Source organism: Megascapheus bottae, unplaced genomic scaffold (assembly GCF_031878675.1).
Source record: "Megascapheus bottae isolate mThoBot1 unplaced genomic scaffold, mThoBot2.hap1 HAP1_SCAFFOLD_76, whole genome shotgun sequence".
NCBI lineage: Eukaryota > Metazoa > Chordata > Mammalia > Rodentia > Geomyidae > Megascapheus > Megascapheus bottae.
The window spans coordinates 60,254-78,261 of NW_028327824.1; the positions used below are offsets into that span (position 1 = coordinate 60,254).

An 18,008-nucleotide genomic window follows, 5' to 3' on the forward strand; every position below is an offset into this window, starting at 1 on the left:
AAGAAAAGAACAAGTTAATGTAAGTACAGAGGGAGTAGAGCAGACTTGGAAACTTGAAAATCAGATTGCATAAAGGATTGAGTTCCTCTGTAGTGAGTTGTATGTACAATGAAAATACATGATACCAATAAACATTGTGTTAGGTTTACTAAGAAAGGAAATTTCTTTACTTGTGCACTAAAGCTTTCTTTTGAAGAGATAAAAATGTAAGTTTCCACAGAAATTAATTTCCTTTCTGGGTAATAGTAGAATTCCTCTGTTTATTTAGCTAAGTATGGAAAAATTTAAATTCTACAAATTCACGAGTGTTTGGGTAACTTGCTACCTTGAGTAAGACTATGAATGTACATGGTATTTGACTGTATATAATTTAATTCTCTAGCTTGGATAAAAATGATTCAACAGAATTTGGGACAGAAGAATTCAAGCAAAGGTCAGATATCTATCAATAGAAAAACATACATAAATATATATGTTATGAAACAGACTGATCATTTCTGGGTAGTTTCCAAATACTTTCAGTGTACCTTCTGTCTGTCATATTACTCCTTTTCATTTTGATGAGTAAATGAGAAAGGAGGTGCACAAAGTGTTTTGCTATTTTAGGGAGCAGTACAGGAAAACCCCCCAAACCCTGTACATTGCCAGTGTATGAGAACCTACTACAATTGGTTATGTTCCTTTTTTCTGACGGCAATGACATACAATTCTATGTATTTATTTCCTGCCATAACAATTTCTTCACAGGTGAAGAAATACAAGTGTCAATTCAAAGTGGCTATACAACTTTGTTTGATCTTTTCCGTAGTTTTTTGGCTATGTCTGATTCTTTGTTGGGGATTCCCTTTCCCTAGGTCTGGACCTTAATTTTTACATATACCTTTCATTGTGCACTTAAAGCCAACTTTTAAAAACTGTGGTTCTAAGTTTTGTGTAACTATAAACACTGTCTCTGTACCATTTATATTGGATAATCAGATGACTCGGTGACATTATGACAAGGTCCTTACTACTGACATCTGTGAATACATGGTTCATGAATAAATGTACATTTTCAATGAATGAGCTACGAGACAGAGAGTTAAAGAGAGAGAGTCCATACGTGTGTGGCTGAAGGACGGTACTTTGATATCCCTTCAAGTCAGGGCTCCAGGAATGTTTTCCTTTCTTACTTATCACTGAGGCTCTGCTTCTTGATACACACGTGCAGCACACCATTTTGCTGATTCATTGGAGACGGCCTACCACAGAAAGGAATTTCTATCCTGGATGGCTTCATCTTGCCATCCTCTGGTGGTCTTCCCCCCACATCCACCACACCCCTGGAAAACAGAATCACATCTGTGAACAAAAGGCTTGCACATCCCTCTCGAGTTCTGGTGAAAGAATAAGTGAAAGTGTCATTAAACAGGCAAGCCTAGGCATGAAGGCTCACCAGGCCATGACTAAAGGTGTAGCAAGGACAGGGCTCTGAGTTGAGACTTCAGTACTGGATGAAGGTTTGGCAGAGACAGAAGAGCTAGAGACAAAGTACATTTGACAGACGACCTGGGTAGCACACACAAGGCCATAGTTTTCTAACCAAGAAGTGTCAGAAAAATGCATCACTTCTTCCTACATCGCCCCACTTAATTACTGTATGTTTCAATATATCCACAGGGAGGACAGCAGCTTAACCAAAGTTGTTGTTCATACAGATGAAGACATCAAGAGGGGGTGAGTTGACTAATTTTAAATTTTATTTTATTTTTGATTGTTGGGGTAATGCATAGAGGGGTTACAGTTACATCTCCCAGATAGTAGATGCATTACTGCTCACACAATGATACCCCTTCTCATGTTATTGTGCCCATGTGCCTTCTCCCTCCCAATCATCTTGTTTTTTTCTACTTCCTTTTTCTATTTCAAACAAGGAAATAAACGTATATACTGTATGCCAGGTTACAAAGCCAGATACAGTAACAATATGAGATTAAGCATAAGGGGAAAAAAAGAGAAGAGAAATAACATAGTACATTAAGAACAGCAATCACACAAGATAAAGCTCTTGTTTCCATATCCTAGAGTTCCTTTCATTTAGTGTGAGTTGAGCTTTTGATCATCTAAATGATAAACCATTTTGGACAATGATGAATTTTCACAGTACACAGGACTACCTATCCATATCGCACGGAATCATGATATGTTTTGAAACTAAGGAGAAATGATAGAGCAGATCATAAGACAGTGGCTCACGGAGTGCTGTGAAGTCAAGAACTAGCACCCAGAATCCTGAGATTATCATAGAGCCTATGAGCTACTCACCAGAAGCCCAGGGACCTGGCAATCCCTTTCTGAAACCTAAAGGTAGTCCCAGGTGTCTGAAGGGCACAAGAGGAAGAAGCACATTCACACTGAATGGGAGTCCTGCTTTTAGACTGCTCTTCCTTGTCCCTAACTGAGGGGCAGGAAATAGAGCTGGGAGTGGAAGGCAAGTGGCATGTGGAAATTAGATATAACTCTTGAGTCCCTTTGAATTGAGTTGGGTGCAAGAAGATGAGGCCGTTATCCACCAGGTTAGGTAGATTTATTTGTTTATAGTGTTATTAAACATGGATAAAAATCATCTTTTGCAGGTGTAAAAGTTTAATTTCTGCAAAAAGCCTCACTTCAGTTTCTTTGCATGTGTGGATACTGAACATACCTAATAAGTAGAGAAATGTGGAGACAGATTTCTGATGTTCAGGGAGAGTTTTCCAGCACTAGAAAATGACATCAACTAAGTTTCTACCTCATCTCGATATTGTATGCCTGGGAATCTTTCTAATTTTATTTGGACAAAACAGAAATATATTAAGATATGTTTCATGTCCCCATTGTGATTGAGATCCTGCAAAAACACCAGCACAATCTAAAGGGCATTTCACAATCCTTGGACACACACTACCAAATCCCCACCGTTGACTACTCTTCTGTCTTACACGTCTAGAACATCAGCTTGAGCTACCACATGAAAATTAGTGTGTTTTGCAATAGAATCATTTATTTTTCTATTTGCTTGAAGTAATTTTTACTTTCTTTCTTGGTTTATCAGACCTCTGATTGATCAAGTACTTATCAATTTACTTTCATGATGTCTTATTATAATCCCTAAGGTCTTTGGGATATTTGTAGCTCTGTCTTTATAAAAATAAAAGATACAGGATGGCGGCGGGGGCGAGGTGAGGTGTTGGCAGTGGCGAGGGCTTCGGTCGCGGGGGGTGGGGGGGACGCGGGGTGATGGCCCCCGCCGACAGCTGGGGCGGATAAAGAACCGTGGCGCCGCGGGGGGGGGGCGGGCGGGCGGCAGCCTGAGGAGGCTGTAGGAGCTGCTGTGGCGGGAGCTGCAAGTGCACCTCTGCCTGTACCGCGCGCTCCTCTCGCGGCTCCGCCTGCACCTGCGCGCTCACCTCCGGGCTCCGCCTGTGCTTGGGCACTTGGAACTGGATCTGGCGGCGCTGCTACCGCGCGGCCTCCGCCGCGGTCCTAGAGCTGCTCGGCTTCAGGCTCCTCTGCAAGTGCCCGGCGGGAGGCTGGCCTCGTCGGTTCCTGTGGTGGCCGCTGCCCACCCCAGGCTGTGCTGGCGCGCCGATGGCCGGACCCTGGAGAAGCTGCCGGTGCACATGGGCCTGGTGGTCACCGATGAGCAGCCGGAGCCAGCTTCCCGGACATCGCGAGACTCGTGGTGTGGTGTGTGGCCGTGGGGATCTCCTCCGTGAGCGTCTACGACCACCAAGGAATTTTCAAAAGAAATAATTCCAGATTGATGGATGAAATTTTAAAACAGCAGCAGGAACTTCTGGGCCTAAATTGTTCCAAATATTCAACAGAGTTTGCAAATAGTCATGAAAAAGATGATCAAGTTTTAAATTGCCATAGGGCAGTGAAGGTGCTGTCCCCAGAAGATGGAAAAGCAGATATTGTGAGAGCTGCTCAAGACTTCCGCCAGTTTGTAGCCAAGCAGCAAAAGAGATCCACAGACTTGGATGTAGATATGTTAGACAGTTTACTTAGTACGAATGGTTTCCCTGATCCTGATTTGGTATTGAAGTTTGGTCCTGTGGACAGCACATTAGGCTTTCTTCCCTGGCAAATCAGATGGACTGAAATTGTCTCTTTGCCTTCCCACTTAAACATCAGCTATGAGGACTTTTTCTCTGCCCTTCGTCAGTATGCAGCCTGTGAACAGCGTCTGGGAAAATAATGATTCCTGGTTGTGCAATTTTACTTCAGGCTTTTGGAGAAAAGGACTCAAGTGACTCTGATGTTTACAAAGCACCTATGAAACCCTGCATTCACCTAGTTCATATTCCTCATAATTTATCAACAAACACAAAAAAGTGTCTTACTTGAGAGTGAATGAGAGAGAGAGCTTGTGTGTGTGTGTGTGTGTGTGTGTGTGTGTGTGTGTGTGTATGCGCATGGAAATAAACTTATAAATGGGGGAGTGGCAGAACGAAGTACACAAATCTGCGACTCAGAGCAAATAGCAGCCATGTTTTAGGAGCTGAGATTTCAGATTAAAGAATTCAGCCCTTGCCACTTCCCTGTTTCTGTGGGGAGTGGAGGGAATGATTGGAGCTGTCTTGGTTGTCGTCTGGGGTTGAAGAAGGAATACCTTTTGTCCTGTCTTTTTCTAGTGACCAAACTTTTATTTTTTAAAATAATATATGGACTTGTTAAATGGAAACATTCTGAGTTTGAGGAGCTTTAGAGGAATGAAGTTGTTCAAAGTATCCTCACTTCAGCTCTCCGTCCATTTCATTTCTTTTTTGTAATTCAGGTAATGTTATCTGAGAGTGTTGCTCTGGTGTCTGTCCTGAGGGGTGGAGATTATTTGAAAAAGAACTCATACACTGAAATATAGAATTAAAATTTTTGCTTATTGAATACTTACCTATTGAATTAGTCATAATCAGATTAGTAAAGCAAATGTTGATCTTAAAAGTCAAGGTAAAAAAATTCTCCAAAAAAGGAAAGTAAGTTTTAACTTTTTTTTTATTTTTTATTTTATTGTAATTGTCAGATATTTGCCAGATAGAAGGTGCATTAATTCACATACATTGATACCCTTTCACATGTCTTGGTACCCATTTCCCTCCCCCTTAACTTTTTTTAATATAATGAATAGTATCCATGTAGTGCCCAAAGTTAGTTTAAAAATAAGCCTATATTTTCATGAACTTTTTGTTTAAAATAAACATTTGACAAATTACCAAGGCATTTATTTTTCCCTCTCCCTCCCCTACAGTAACTGGTTCCTCTTTGGAATAACATTTGGGAGTTTTATTCATGAAATCCCAATGGTAACTTAGTATAAAAGAAAAATACAATTGAGCCCTACGTAGGAAATAAGATTTTACCAGAATCTGCAAATACTTAATTTTACATTTTCTTTTTTATGGAAGAGAAAGCACTGGTTCTGTTATTTTTAAGATGAATAAGTGATTTCTTTAAGTATTTTATTAGTATTCCCTCTTGCTTTGAGAATTTCCCTTTAGTGATATCCATATCCCCTTGAGTTTATTTTGCAGGGGGCGAGTAAAGTTAATTGATATAGGCTTGATAAAAGTGCCATTGAGAAACTTTCTGGAGTGCATAGTTTTAAAGAATTAAATCTAATGGTTCTTATTGAATTGAAGAAATTTAATGTTTGTTATAATAAATCTAATCAAATTATCCATTGAGATGTAGCCCAGTCCTGAAAGATTTGAGTTTTTATGCCTTTCTTTCATTTTATACCAGTATGCGCACAGCAAAAATAAACGGACATGACTAAGGTTTGATGTCATAGGAAGAGGGCTTTAAAAAGAAATGATTAAGGTTTTGCAGTCAAGTACAGGAGGAGGTGAACTGCTTGCTAGTTCAGTTTCTACAACTCTAATGCATTACTTCTCACACAATGATACCCCTTCTCATGTTATTGTGCCCATGTGCCTTCTCCCTCCCAATCATGTTGTTTTTTTCTACTTCCTTTTTCTATTTCAAACAAGGAAATAAACGTATATACTGTATGCCAGGTTACAAAGCCAGATACAGTAACAATATGAGATTAAGCATAAGGGGAAAAAAAGAGAAGAGAAATAACATAGTACATTAAGAACAGCAATCACACAAGATAAAGCTCTTGTTTCCATATCCTAGAGTTCCTTTCATTTAGTGTGAGTTGAGTTTTTGATCATCTAAATGATAAACCATTTTGGACAATGATGAATTTTCACAGTACACAGGACTACCTATCCATATCGCACGGAATCATGATATGTTTTGAAACTAATGAGAAATGATAGAGCAGATCATAAGACAGTGGCTCACGGAGTGCTGTGAAGTCAAGAACTAGCACCCAGAATCCTGAGATTATCATAGAGCCTATGAGCTACTCACCAGAAGCCCAGGGACCTGGCAATCCCTTTCTGAAACCTAAAGGTAGTCCCAGGTGTCTGAAGGGCACAAGAGGAAGAAGCACATTCACACTGAATGGGAGTCCTGCTTTTAGACTGCTCTTCCTTGTCCCTAACTGAGGGGCAGGAAATAGAGCTGGGAGTGGAAGGCAAGTGGCATGCGGAAATTAGATATAATTCTTGAGTCCCTTTGAATTGAGTTGGGTGCAAGAAGATGAGGCCGTTATCCACCAGGTTAGGTAGATTTATTTGTTTATAGTGTTATTAAACATGGATAAAAATCATCTTTTGCAGGTGTAAAAGTTTAATTTCTGCAAAAAGCCTCACTTCAGTTTCTTTGCATGTGTGGATACTGAACATACCTAATAAGTAGAGAAATGTGGAGACAGATTTCTGATGTTCAGGGAGAGTTTTCCAGCACTAGAAAATGACATCAACTAAGTTTCTACCTCATCTCGATATTGTATGCCTGGGAATCTTTCTAATTTTATTTGGACAAAACAGAAATATATTAAGATATGTTTCATGTCCCCATTGTGATTGAGATCCTGCAAAAACACCAGCACAATCTAAAGGGCATTTCACAATCCTTGGACACACACTACCAAATCCCCACCGTTGACTATTCTTCTGTCTTACACATCTAGAACATCAGCTTCAGCTACCCCATGAAAATTAGTGTGTTTTGCAATAGAATCATTTATTTTTCTATTTGCTTGAAGTAATTTTTACTTTCTTTCTTGGTTTATCAGACCTCTGATTGATCAAGCACTTATCAATTTACTTTCATGATGTCTTATTATAATCGCTAAAGTCTTTGGGATATTTGTAGCTCTGTCTTTATAAAAATAAAAGATACATAGAGCCTATAATCCTAGCTAATGAGGAAGCTGAGAACTGTGGATCGTGATTCAGTGTCAGCCCTGGCACTAAAGACCTTGAGACCCCTACCTCCCATGAAGTACCAGAAAAAAACAGAAGCAGTGCTGGGGCTCAAGAAGTAGAGTGGTAGCTCTGAGCTGAAGAGCTCAGGGACAATGCCCAGGGTCAGAGTTCAAGCCCCTTGAATGAAAAATATCAGATATACTTTTGATTTCATTTTTTCAGCTTCTTGAGATCTGGTTATTAGCATATGATCTTCTGATAGAATATATATTCTTCAGCTAGAGGAACAGGTCATGAAGAGAATTTTTTCTAGTCAGTATGTCAGCTGCACTTCACAAGATGTTACAAGTGCATTCAACCAAAGGATAGAATCCTTTCTGGAACAAACAGGTGGAGGTCTAAATAGTAATATCGGTAGGAAACTCTATGAGATTCTTATCCAGTTAACTTCCTGGAAGCCAGAAGTATGGTTCAAGTGGTAGAGTACCCTTCTTAGTAGAGAAAGCTAAGGGAGAGCACCCAGGCCCTAAGAGGAAGCCCGATAGTATCTGCACAAAAACACAGTAAGAAAGAGAAAGAAGGAAGTCCACCTCCCTAGCAGAGAAAGTCACAGGGTTGTTGTGAATGGATAGAAAGAGATATTCCAAGAATGGCACCCAAAAGGAAGCAAATGTAAATGTATTCCTATCTGGCAAAGAAAACTTGAAAGTATTACAACATGAAAGTCATTTCATTTGGCTAAAGGCACTGCAATTATTAACAACAAAATCCTACTAAGACTCAATGCACCCAATTTGGCGCAACAGACAGTGCTGAACATAAATGAGTAGATGGATCCCAACCATGTTGGATCCTTTCCAAAGAATCCGCAAGAAACCAGATTCAACTGAAGGCCAAGAGCCAAAGGCAGCACATATCTGCAGAATATTCCACACAACAGTCCCAGAATAAGTATCATCCCAGCAACCCCCAAGCTTTCTCCAAAGGAAATAATGTTTAGAGCCTAGAGGCAGCATTATTCTTTTTTCCTTTCCCTTCCTCTAATACCTCCTCTACAGTAATTATTCAAAGAGATTTCTTGGCAGAGTATAAAGGAAGTCTTAACAATTACATACAAGAAAAGTCAATGTACTCTTTCCTATCATACTATGGTGGTATTCAACTGAAAATAGCAAGATAAACTGCAGAAAATATTGAAATAGATAGAAATTGAACCAAACACTGTGAATTGTTAATGGGTTGTTAAAGAAAGAAAGAAGGGATTTATAATCAAGTCTACAAAAATCATTAGAGAGTCTGACTATGACGTTTGGTTTCATCCTATAGGGACACCTCATCTTATACCACAACCAAACTTGACGAAACAAACAACAATGAAGGGTAAGGTCTAAATATACATATACTCTCATCTATGTGCATCTATGCATAATTAAATGTCGGTAAGTACAGTCATACATTAAGGATAGTGTCTGAAATGAAAGTGATTAGGATTACAGAACTTTATTTTAGGTATTGATGACACTGCAGGGACTTTGATATTTTTCTAAGATTCTTGGGCTGTAATATCTGTAGATCACTTTCTAAAATCTTAGGTGTTTTCAAGAAGAAATATCAAGAATTCTTTTTGTTCCTAATTTAGTGTGGTGGCCAAAAGAAATTTAGTGTTTTGTTGTAAGATTCAGCAGGTTAAACATTCTGGTGACTCCGTTGTTTCTAGTTAGAGGATAAGACAAGTTAAAGGTGGTCTCTCTGTCTGTTTGTCTGTCTGTGTGTCTGTCTGTTTGTCTCTCTCTCTCTTTCTCACACACTGTATCTCTCCGTCTCCGTCTCTGTCTGTCTGTCTGTCTCTGTCTGTCTCTCTGTTTCTCTCTCTCTCTCTCTCTCTCTCTCTCTCTCTCTCTCAATGAATAAGTAAAGGCTGATCATTAGGGGCTTTTTAATTTGTTATGTATTTTCCTAAAATGCTTTACTGATAAGGTGCGTTTTTGGCCCCAATCAAAAATTTGCCCAATTATGTGATGGATGTCTATCTCAAGCGATGATGATGATGATGAAAAGACCAGCGAATCTGCTCATGCCCATGTTCATCTTTGATGTGTCTCATTTCATTGCTGTTAGAAGGAGGCTGGCTAAAATAGAAAGACTTACCTAGGTTTTCAGATGTTCATGGAAGACGTGACAGCTGAAGAAAGCTCCCTCATAGCATTTGTGATTTATTTAGTGAATGAGAAGTCTTTTACCATCAAGTCAGGGTTGGAATTTTATGTGAAAGGCAAATATTACTAAATAGCCAAAGCATGTCTGTGTGTTAGTTTCCACATATATATTCTGTAGTTTAAGGTGAATAACTCATGAACTACCCATCCTATTATGAATCAGATAGGCTGGACAGACAGAGGAAGCAAGGAGGGGAGAGAGGAAGCAGAAATGTAGATGGTTAATCAGCTCAATTTCCTTCATAGCAAGGGAAACGGAACATCAGGAAACCCACGAAAACAGTGTAAACAGTGCTTTAGGGTCATAGGAAAAGAACTCCTTGTGAATCTTGCATAAGTTTTTATTTAGCACAGGTAATCATTTCATTGGAGAGAGTGGCCTCATTTCTAGGAAATACCCCCTTACATATGTAGTATATGTAGAGTTCGTTTTCTGGGTATTATAGCAATTTGGGAAGAAAAAGTCTCTTTAGGAACTTCCATAGTGTTTGACTGTGCATAATTTAATGGTTCATGTTGATAATGAGGAGCAGAATACACATACATTGACAGATGAGAGCCATTTGTTATCAGATACTCAAATGTAGACAGATTTGTGTAGAAAGCTGTACAGAGACTAAGTACCATGTTTGTGGGAACCCTTTGGAAGGTCAGGGAAGTGAAATTTTTCTGTGCCATTCCGTGTTTTCACAAATTGGATAAAGAATTGAGGCTCCTGTAAGGAGAGGGAATTCTCAATGTCCTTGTGAACAATGAAGTGTTCTCTGTTTCTGGCCTGCCACCCATTGGTCCAATCTGAGAGTAAGTCAGTAAAGACATCTAGGATTACTGAAGGTAATGAGGGAATAGAAGGAACAGAGGAAGCAGAATATTAGCTATGATCTCAGGTTGAGTTCCCTTGAAGAGTATTGTACTGAAATTCATACAAGATGTCAAGAGGTACTATGGTAGGGGTACTAGGAAAAATTCTTCTACCTTGCATGAAACCGGTCCATATTTAATTTCCTGAACAGATTCAACTGTATTTCTGTGGTAAAATAAAAATACTGCTTTTCATTTGGTTCTGGTCTCTTAGTTCACACCGGAGTACCAGAGCAAAGAGCTACAGGGAACAGAGGAGCTGGAGATGGAGCTGTAGCTCAAGTGGCAGAACCTGTTCCTAGGATGAACGCAGTTATGGTTTTAGTACCCAGCCTGCAGAAAGTAAAGTTTGATTTCCTCTACAGTTTCCAACTCAATTTTTTGTCTTTTTTTTTTTTTACTTACATTTTAGGGATGACACAACCTTAACCGCCATTGCAGTTTGTGACTCGAGCATTAACATTTGGTGAGTTATCTGTCATCTGAATGTAAATTCATTTGTGGTGTGAGTTTAGTACACAGTCTATATGACAGCTGATCGTTGTCTTCATTATTCCTCCTCCTGTATTGAAACTAAATAGAAAATGACAGCATCTGGCAGCAGATACTTGGTCATGGTCTACTGTGAATTCAAACATAGCAACCGTATCTTTATTTACCTATTCTCTACCTTATTTACTTATTGCCTACATGCAACTTTTACTGAGCCAATGGAGGTAAGAATCACAGTCAGGCACAGTGAGGTGGTCTCCGTGTTTCTGAGGTGAAAGAGCTGGTGGGCCTCTTTCATTCTCCAGAAATCTGATACTTGGACAGGCCCACTGACAGTTATGATGAGAGTCCAGCTTCTAGGCTGTTGTTCCTTGTCCTTTGGTGAGAAGCAGTTAAGAATACAGCCAAGTATGTGAAAAGAAGGAGGGAGAAGAGCAGACTTAGAAAGCTGAAAATCAGATTGTATAGTGGATTGATTTCTTCTGAAGTGAGTTACATGTACAAATGAACTAACGCATACCAATAAACAGTGTGTTAGGTTTACTAAGAGAGAAAAATTATTTGACCATGCATAAAAGCTTTCTTTTGTAGAGGTAAAAATATAAGTTCCTGCAAAATGAATTTCCTTTCTAGGGAAAAAAATGGAAATACCTTGTTCCTTTAGCTAAATATGTAAAAGTTTCAATTTCTACAAATTTGTCAGTGTTAGATTAACTTACTACCTTGAGTAAAAAAGTAAAACTATCATTGCACATGGTATTTGACTGTATATAATTTAATTCTCTTTAGCTTGGATAAGAATGACCCAACAGAATTTGGGACAGAAGAATTCAAGCAAAGGTCAGATATCTATAAATAGAAAAACATACATAAATATATATGTTATGAAACAGACCGTGATCATTTCTGGGTAGTTTCCAAATATTGTCAGTGTACCTTCTGTCTGTCATATTACTCCTTTTCATTTTGATGAGTAAATGAGAAATGAGTTGCACAAAATGTTTTGCTATTTTAGGTAGCAGTGAAGGAAAACTCCTAAACCCCCCACTCACATTGCCAGTGTATGAGATCCTACTACAACTGGTTGTGTTCCTTTGGTTTGGTGGCAATGACATATAATCCTTTGCATTTATTTCGCGCCATAACAGTTTCTTCACAGGTGAAGAAATACAAGTGTCAGATCAAAGTGACTACAAGTTTGTTCGTGTCTTTCCATATTTTATTGGCTATGTCCAGTTCTTTGATGGGTATACTCTTTCTCTATATCTATTCTTTTCATTGTGAACTTCATGCCAGCTTTTCAAAACTGTGGTTCTAAGGTTTGTGACACTGTGAATACTTTATGGACACCATTTATATTGTATAGACAGATGACTCCACGGCGTTATGACAAGCTCCTTACTGCTCACACCTGTGAATACAGGGTTTGTGAATAAATTTATGTTTGCAATGAAAGAGCTAGGAGACTAAGAGAGAGAGTGTGTGTCCACATGTGTGCTTTAGGTAAAGGGGCTCCAAATCAGGTTTCCAGGATTAATCTGTTTTCTTGCTTATCATTGGGCCTCTGCTTCTTGATCCACACATGAAGTGCACCCTTTTGTTGATTCAGTGGAGATGTACTTCTGCAGAAAGGAATACCCTTGATGGCTTTCTATTGCTATCCTGTCATATTTTCCCCATCTGTAAACCAAAGGTCTGCACATCTATCTAAAATTCTGTTGAAAGCCTAATGGGAAGGGTCATTGATCAGGCAAGCCTAGGCATGAAGGATCAACATGCCATGATCATGGGAGTAGCAAGGACAGTGCTCTGAGTTCTGACCTCAGGAAAAGAAGGGTTGACAGAGACAGAAGACCTAGACACATAGTACATTTGACAGACCACCTGTGTAGAAAAACAAGGCCACAGTTTTCTAACCGAGTAGTATCATTTCCTCCCACATTTTCCCACTTAATTTTTTTATGTTTTGATATGTCCACAAAAAGAACAGCAACTTAACAGCTGTTATTGTTCCTTCAAATGAAGACATAAGTAGTGTGCTAGCTGATTTTTTTTTTTGGTCGTGACAAGGTACAGAGGTGTTACACTTACATTCGTCAGGTAATAGGAAGATTACTTGTCACAAACTGATTCCTCTTTTTCATATTTTTTCCCATTTCTTTTCCCCACCCCCTCCCAATCATCTTGTCTTCCCTCCTTTCCTTTCCTATTTCAAATAACCAAATAAGAACATATACAATATACTAGATAATAAAGTCAGATACAGTCCCAATAGGAAATTAATTAATAGGAAAAAGGAAAAGAGAAATAACATAATACCTTAAAACCAACAATCACACAAAATAAAGCTCTTGGTTCCATTTTTTTTTTGGCCCCCTTCTCTTTCTGGCCCCGCTCGCTCCGGCCCTGCTCCTGCCCGGCTAGGCCCCCCTTTCTTGCTCCGGCCCCGCTCGCTTCGGCTCGCTCCCGAATGCTTCAGTCCTGCTTGCTCAGGCCCCACTCGCTCTGGCCACCACTCGGTTGGGCTCTGTTCACTTCAGCTCAGCTCGCTTCTTTTGCTCTCTGTCGCCATCGCAGTCTTGTCTCTGCCACTTTTCCGGTTTGGTTGTGTCTCGTCTCTGCCACTTCCGGCTTGATTGTGTATGTGGGATACCGAGGAATTGAACCCGGGTCTTTGTGCATGCTAGTCAAGCACTTTAACCGCTAGGCCAAACTCCCGGGCCCTTTTTTTTTAAAGTTCCTTTCATTTAGTGTAAATTGATCTTTTTGTCATCAAGTGATCAATCAGAATTGGACAGTGGTGACTTTTCAGGATACAGAGGACTACCTATGAATATCATATGTAATCCAGATGTGTTTTGAAACTAAGCAGGATATGAAGAGCAGATCAAAAGAGAGTGGTTCATGGAGTGCTGTGATGTCAAGAACTAGCACCTAGAATCCCTAGGTGCCTGTCAGCTACTCACAATGAGCCAAGGTCGCAGGGAATCCTTTTCTGAAACAAAAAGGTACTCTCATTTGTCTGTAGTTCCCAGGAGGTAAGACACTGATAAAACACCAGCACAATGCAAGGGACATTTCACAATCCCTCTACCCACACTGGCAACGCCTTATCTCTGACTACTATTCCATCTTACACATCTGGAATATCAGCTTTACTACCACATCAAAGTTAGTGTGTTTTGCAATAGTATCAATTTTTTCCCATTTCCTTTAAGTAAGTTAAACTTTCTTTCTTGGTTTATCAGTCCTCTGATTGATCAATTACTTATCAGTTAACTTTCATATCTAATATAATCTCTAATACCTTTAGTATTTTTGTAGCTCTATGTCCTTAAATAAGATACACTGCTGCTGTCATTCTGGCCACTCAGCAGGCAGAGATCTGAGGATCACAGTTCAAAACCAGCCCTGGCCTGTGAGACTCTGTGAGTCTCTTACCTCCAATTAACCACTAGCCAAACCATAAGTGGTGCTGTGACTCTAGGGACAGGGTAGTAGTAGTCTTGAGCTGAAGAGCTCACAGAAAGAGCCGAGGCCTAGTGTTGAAGCCACATGAATTGAAAAAAGTAAGATACACTTTTGATTTCAATTTTGTTTTTTGATTTCTTCAGACTAGGTTAGTAGCTCAGCATCTGATCTTCTGATAGAATATATATTCTTCAGCTAAAAGATGAAATGTTTTCAAGGGTCTTCTAAACAAATTTGGACTGTAGGAAACTTTGATGTTTTTTGATTGATATTTTTTGTCTAACTGATCTTTCTTTACTAGCAATGGATAGAATGCATCTAATGTCATTCAAGTGTATGTCTCCTTGAAGATTTCATGCTGTTGGTTTTATAGAAGAGCAGTTTCCTGCCCTATATACCTATATTGTTACAATGACTATTCATGGTTGTTGTTTTTTTGTTGGTCCTAGGGCTTGAACTCAAGGCCTGGGCAATGTGCTTGGACTTTCTCAAGGCTAGAGCTCTTCCACTTGAACCATAACTCCATTTCTGGCTTTTTTCTATGTACCTGGTACAGAGGAATCAAAACCGAGTCTTTCTGCATGCTTCGCCAGCACTCTACCACTAGGCTAACCTCCCTTCCCCCCTTTTAATACACTTATTTGAAATAGAAAAGAGGAGGGGGAAAACAAGATGGGGTTTCTATTTTTGTTAGTTTTATATATTTTAACCTGAGTTCTCCATAAAGAAAGTCTAGAGAGAAGAACTTATGACTAATTTCCTTCTTTGGGAATAACACCTCAGAAAAGCAGAAATCAGGAGATATCTATGCTGCCATGGTTGTTTATTTGATATAGTTCACAAAATTTCCTGCCAGTCTTGATACTTTTCCACTGTTTACTGCACTTTTCTATTAACTGTGTAACAAGAATTTTCTGTCATTGCTTACATTTGATTGTTTTCCAGAAATAAATTCCTCCATTCCATACTCACTCATGAAATGCGTGTTTAGTGGGCAGTGTATCATTGAGTCAAGGTTAAATTCATTATATTTAAACCATTAAAACCATTGGCATCTTTCATTAAAGAGAATAGTCCGTATCACCCAAATTCTGCTTGATCATAAGGGACATATTGCTCACATTTCTTTTTCTTTACTGTATCCTTGTTTCTTTCATCCTTTGTTGTTTGGAGAACGTGTAGAGAAAGTTTTATTCTCTTCTTCTTTGTGTATCTGGCCTATCAATTTTCTCTTTACAACTGGAAGTAGTTAACTTAATGAGCAACAGGAAGCATATGGTTAAAAGACTTAATAATCAGTAAAATCTGTGTGGGTGCAGTATTTACCCTCTAACTTTCCAAGTGATACATGCCTTCATGTGCATATATGGTAATACTAAGAAACTGTTGTTAAGTGAGGGACAGTTCCACTATTAGTAATCATTAACAACATACTTTCATTCGAATCAAACTGATGACCTAGCTTCATTTATCTACTGATTTTAATTACTTATATGTATACTGAAGTATGAAGTATCAGCGTTATAGCAGTAGAGAAAATTGATCACTTCATGTATAAAGTAGGTAGCTATTTGACTGAAAATGTATAGTATAGTTGTGCCTTATGACGAGACTTTCTTATCCTGGAATAAGTGTCTGTAGAATGTTATGTGGGATCTAGCATTGAAATGTGAGTTTAAATCTAGGAGGACTCTCTGAATATATATATATATATATATATACATATACATATACATATATATATCCACACATATTTCTAAAGGCAGCAAGAAGGAAAGAAATATATTTGTGCGTACACCAACAGATTTCAAAATGTGAAATAAGAAGTATGGGAAGCAACTAAGACACAGGCATGACAGCCCAGCTACTGAGAGACAAATGCACATCTTTCTTCCTTCTTTATAACAACTAGGGTAAGAGAGGAACAGGGTAAGAGAGGAGAATTTCTTCTAGTCATTATATCAGCTACACTTCAACCAAAGGATAGAATCCTTTCTGGAACAAAGCAGTGGCATTCTAAATAGGAATATCGGCAGGAAACCCTATGAGATTCTTATCCAGTTTACTTCCCGAAAGCCAGAAGTATGGCTCAAGTGGTAGAGTATTCATCTTAATAGAGAAAGCTAAAGTAGAACACCCAGGCCCTAAGAGGAAACCCAATAGTACCTGCAGAGAAACATAATAAGAAAGAGAAAGAAGGAAGTCCACCTCCCTAGCAGAGACAGTCACATGCTTGATGTGAATGGATGGAAAGAGATATTCCAAGAATGGCACCCAAAAGGAAGCAAATGTAAATGTACTCCTATCTGGCAAAGAAAACTTGAAAGTATTACAACATGAAAGTCATTTCATTTTGCTAAAGACACTGCAATGATTAACAACAAAAAGGCAACTAATCCTCAATGCACCCAATTTGACACAACAGACATCGCTGAACAGAAATGAGTTGATGGATCCCAACCATGTTCGATCCTTTCCAAAGAATCCACAAGAAACCAGATTTCACTGAAGACCCAGAGCCAAAGTTAGCACATATCTGCAGAATATTCCACACAACAGTCCCAGAATAAGTATCATCCAGGCAACCCCAAGCTTTCCCCAAAGGAAATAATATTTAGAGCATAGAGGCAGCATTATTCTCTTTTTTCCTTTTCCTTTCTCTAATACTCCTCCGTAGTAATTATTCAAAGAGGTTTCTTGGCAGAGTCTAAAGGAAGTCTTAACAGGACATATAAGAAAAGATAATATTACCATGTGCTATCATACTATGGTGGAATTCAACTAGAAATAGACATGGAAGTAAACAATAGAAAAAATTAAAATACATAGAAATGGAACAAAAATCTGAATGTTTAATGGGTTATGGAAGAAAGAAAGGAGGGACATGTAATCAAATGTAGAAAATCATTGGAGCCTCTGACTATATATTTTGGTTTCATTCTTTAGCGATATTTTATCTGATACCTCAACTGAACTTGACAAAGGAACCAACAATGAAGGGTAAGGTCCAAATAAACATACAATGTCACCCATGTGTATTTATGCATATTTACATGTATGTAAGTACAGTCATCCATGAAAGGACAGTCACAGAAAAGAAAGTAATTGAGATTAGGGACCTGTAAGTATAGATGACAATTGAAGGTCTTTGATATTTTTCTAATTTACTTTGGCCATAATATCAGTAGTTCCTTTCTAAAATGTTAGCTATTTCTAAGAAGAAATAATCTATTTTAATGGCCAAAAACAATTTAATGTTTTGCTGTAAGATTTAGCAGGTTAAGAAACTTCTTTCTATTGAATTTGTTTTCTCTAGCTAGAGGATGAAACAACTTAGATGTGTTCTCTCCCTCTCCCTCTCTCTCTTCCTCCCTGTCTCCCTCCCTCCGTTCCTCCAGAATGAATGAGTAAAGGCTGGTCATTACTGGGTTTTAATTTGATATGTATTATCCAAAAATGCCTTACCTCTAAGTTCACGTTCAGGCCTAAACAAAAATTTACACAGTTATGTGCTGGATGTTTATTTCAAGAGATGGTGATGAAAAGACCAGAGAATCTTTTCATGCCGTATTCATCCCTGATGTGTCTCCTTCAATTGCTGTGGGAAGGAGACTGGTTAAAATATAATGACTAGGATATCAGATGTTCATGGGAGACGTGACAG

At 38.8% G+C, this 18,008-nt stretch overlaps 1 protein-coding gene and 1 pseudogene across 1 annotated transcript in view; both read left to right on the forward strand.

Moving 5' to 3' along the window:
* LOC150039098 (uncharacterized) overlaps positions 1 to 18,008 on the forward strand; it is a 46,173-nt gene that overhangs the window by 25,511 nt on the left and 2,654 nt on the right. The window contains exons 12-17 of the mRNA XM_090328006.1: positions 383 to 433; positions 1,660 to 1,716; positions 8,631 to 8,684; positions 10,794 to 10,847; positions 11,663 to 11,713; positions 17,291 to 17,344. Coding sequence (XP_090184132.1) covers positions 383 to 433; positions 1,660 to 1,716; positions 8,631 to 8,684; positions 10,794 to 10,847; positions 11,663 to 11,713; positions 17,291 to 17,344 — 321 coding nt within the window. The remainder of the gene's footprint in view (positions 1 to 382; positions 434 to 1,659; positions 1,717 to 8,630; positions 8,685 to 10,793; positions 10,848 to 11,662; positions 11,714 to 17,290; positions 17,345 to 18,008) is intronic.
* Positions 1,852 to 4,226, forward strand: LOC150039099 (dehydrodolichyl diphosphate synthase complex subunit NUS1 pseudogene; annotated as a pseudogene).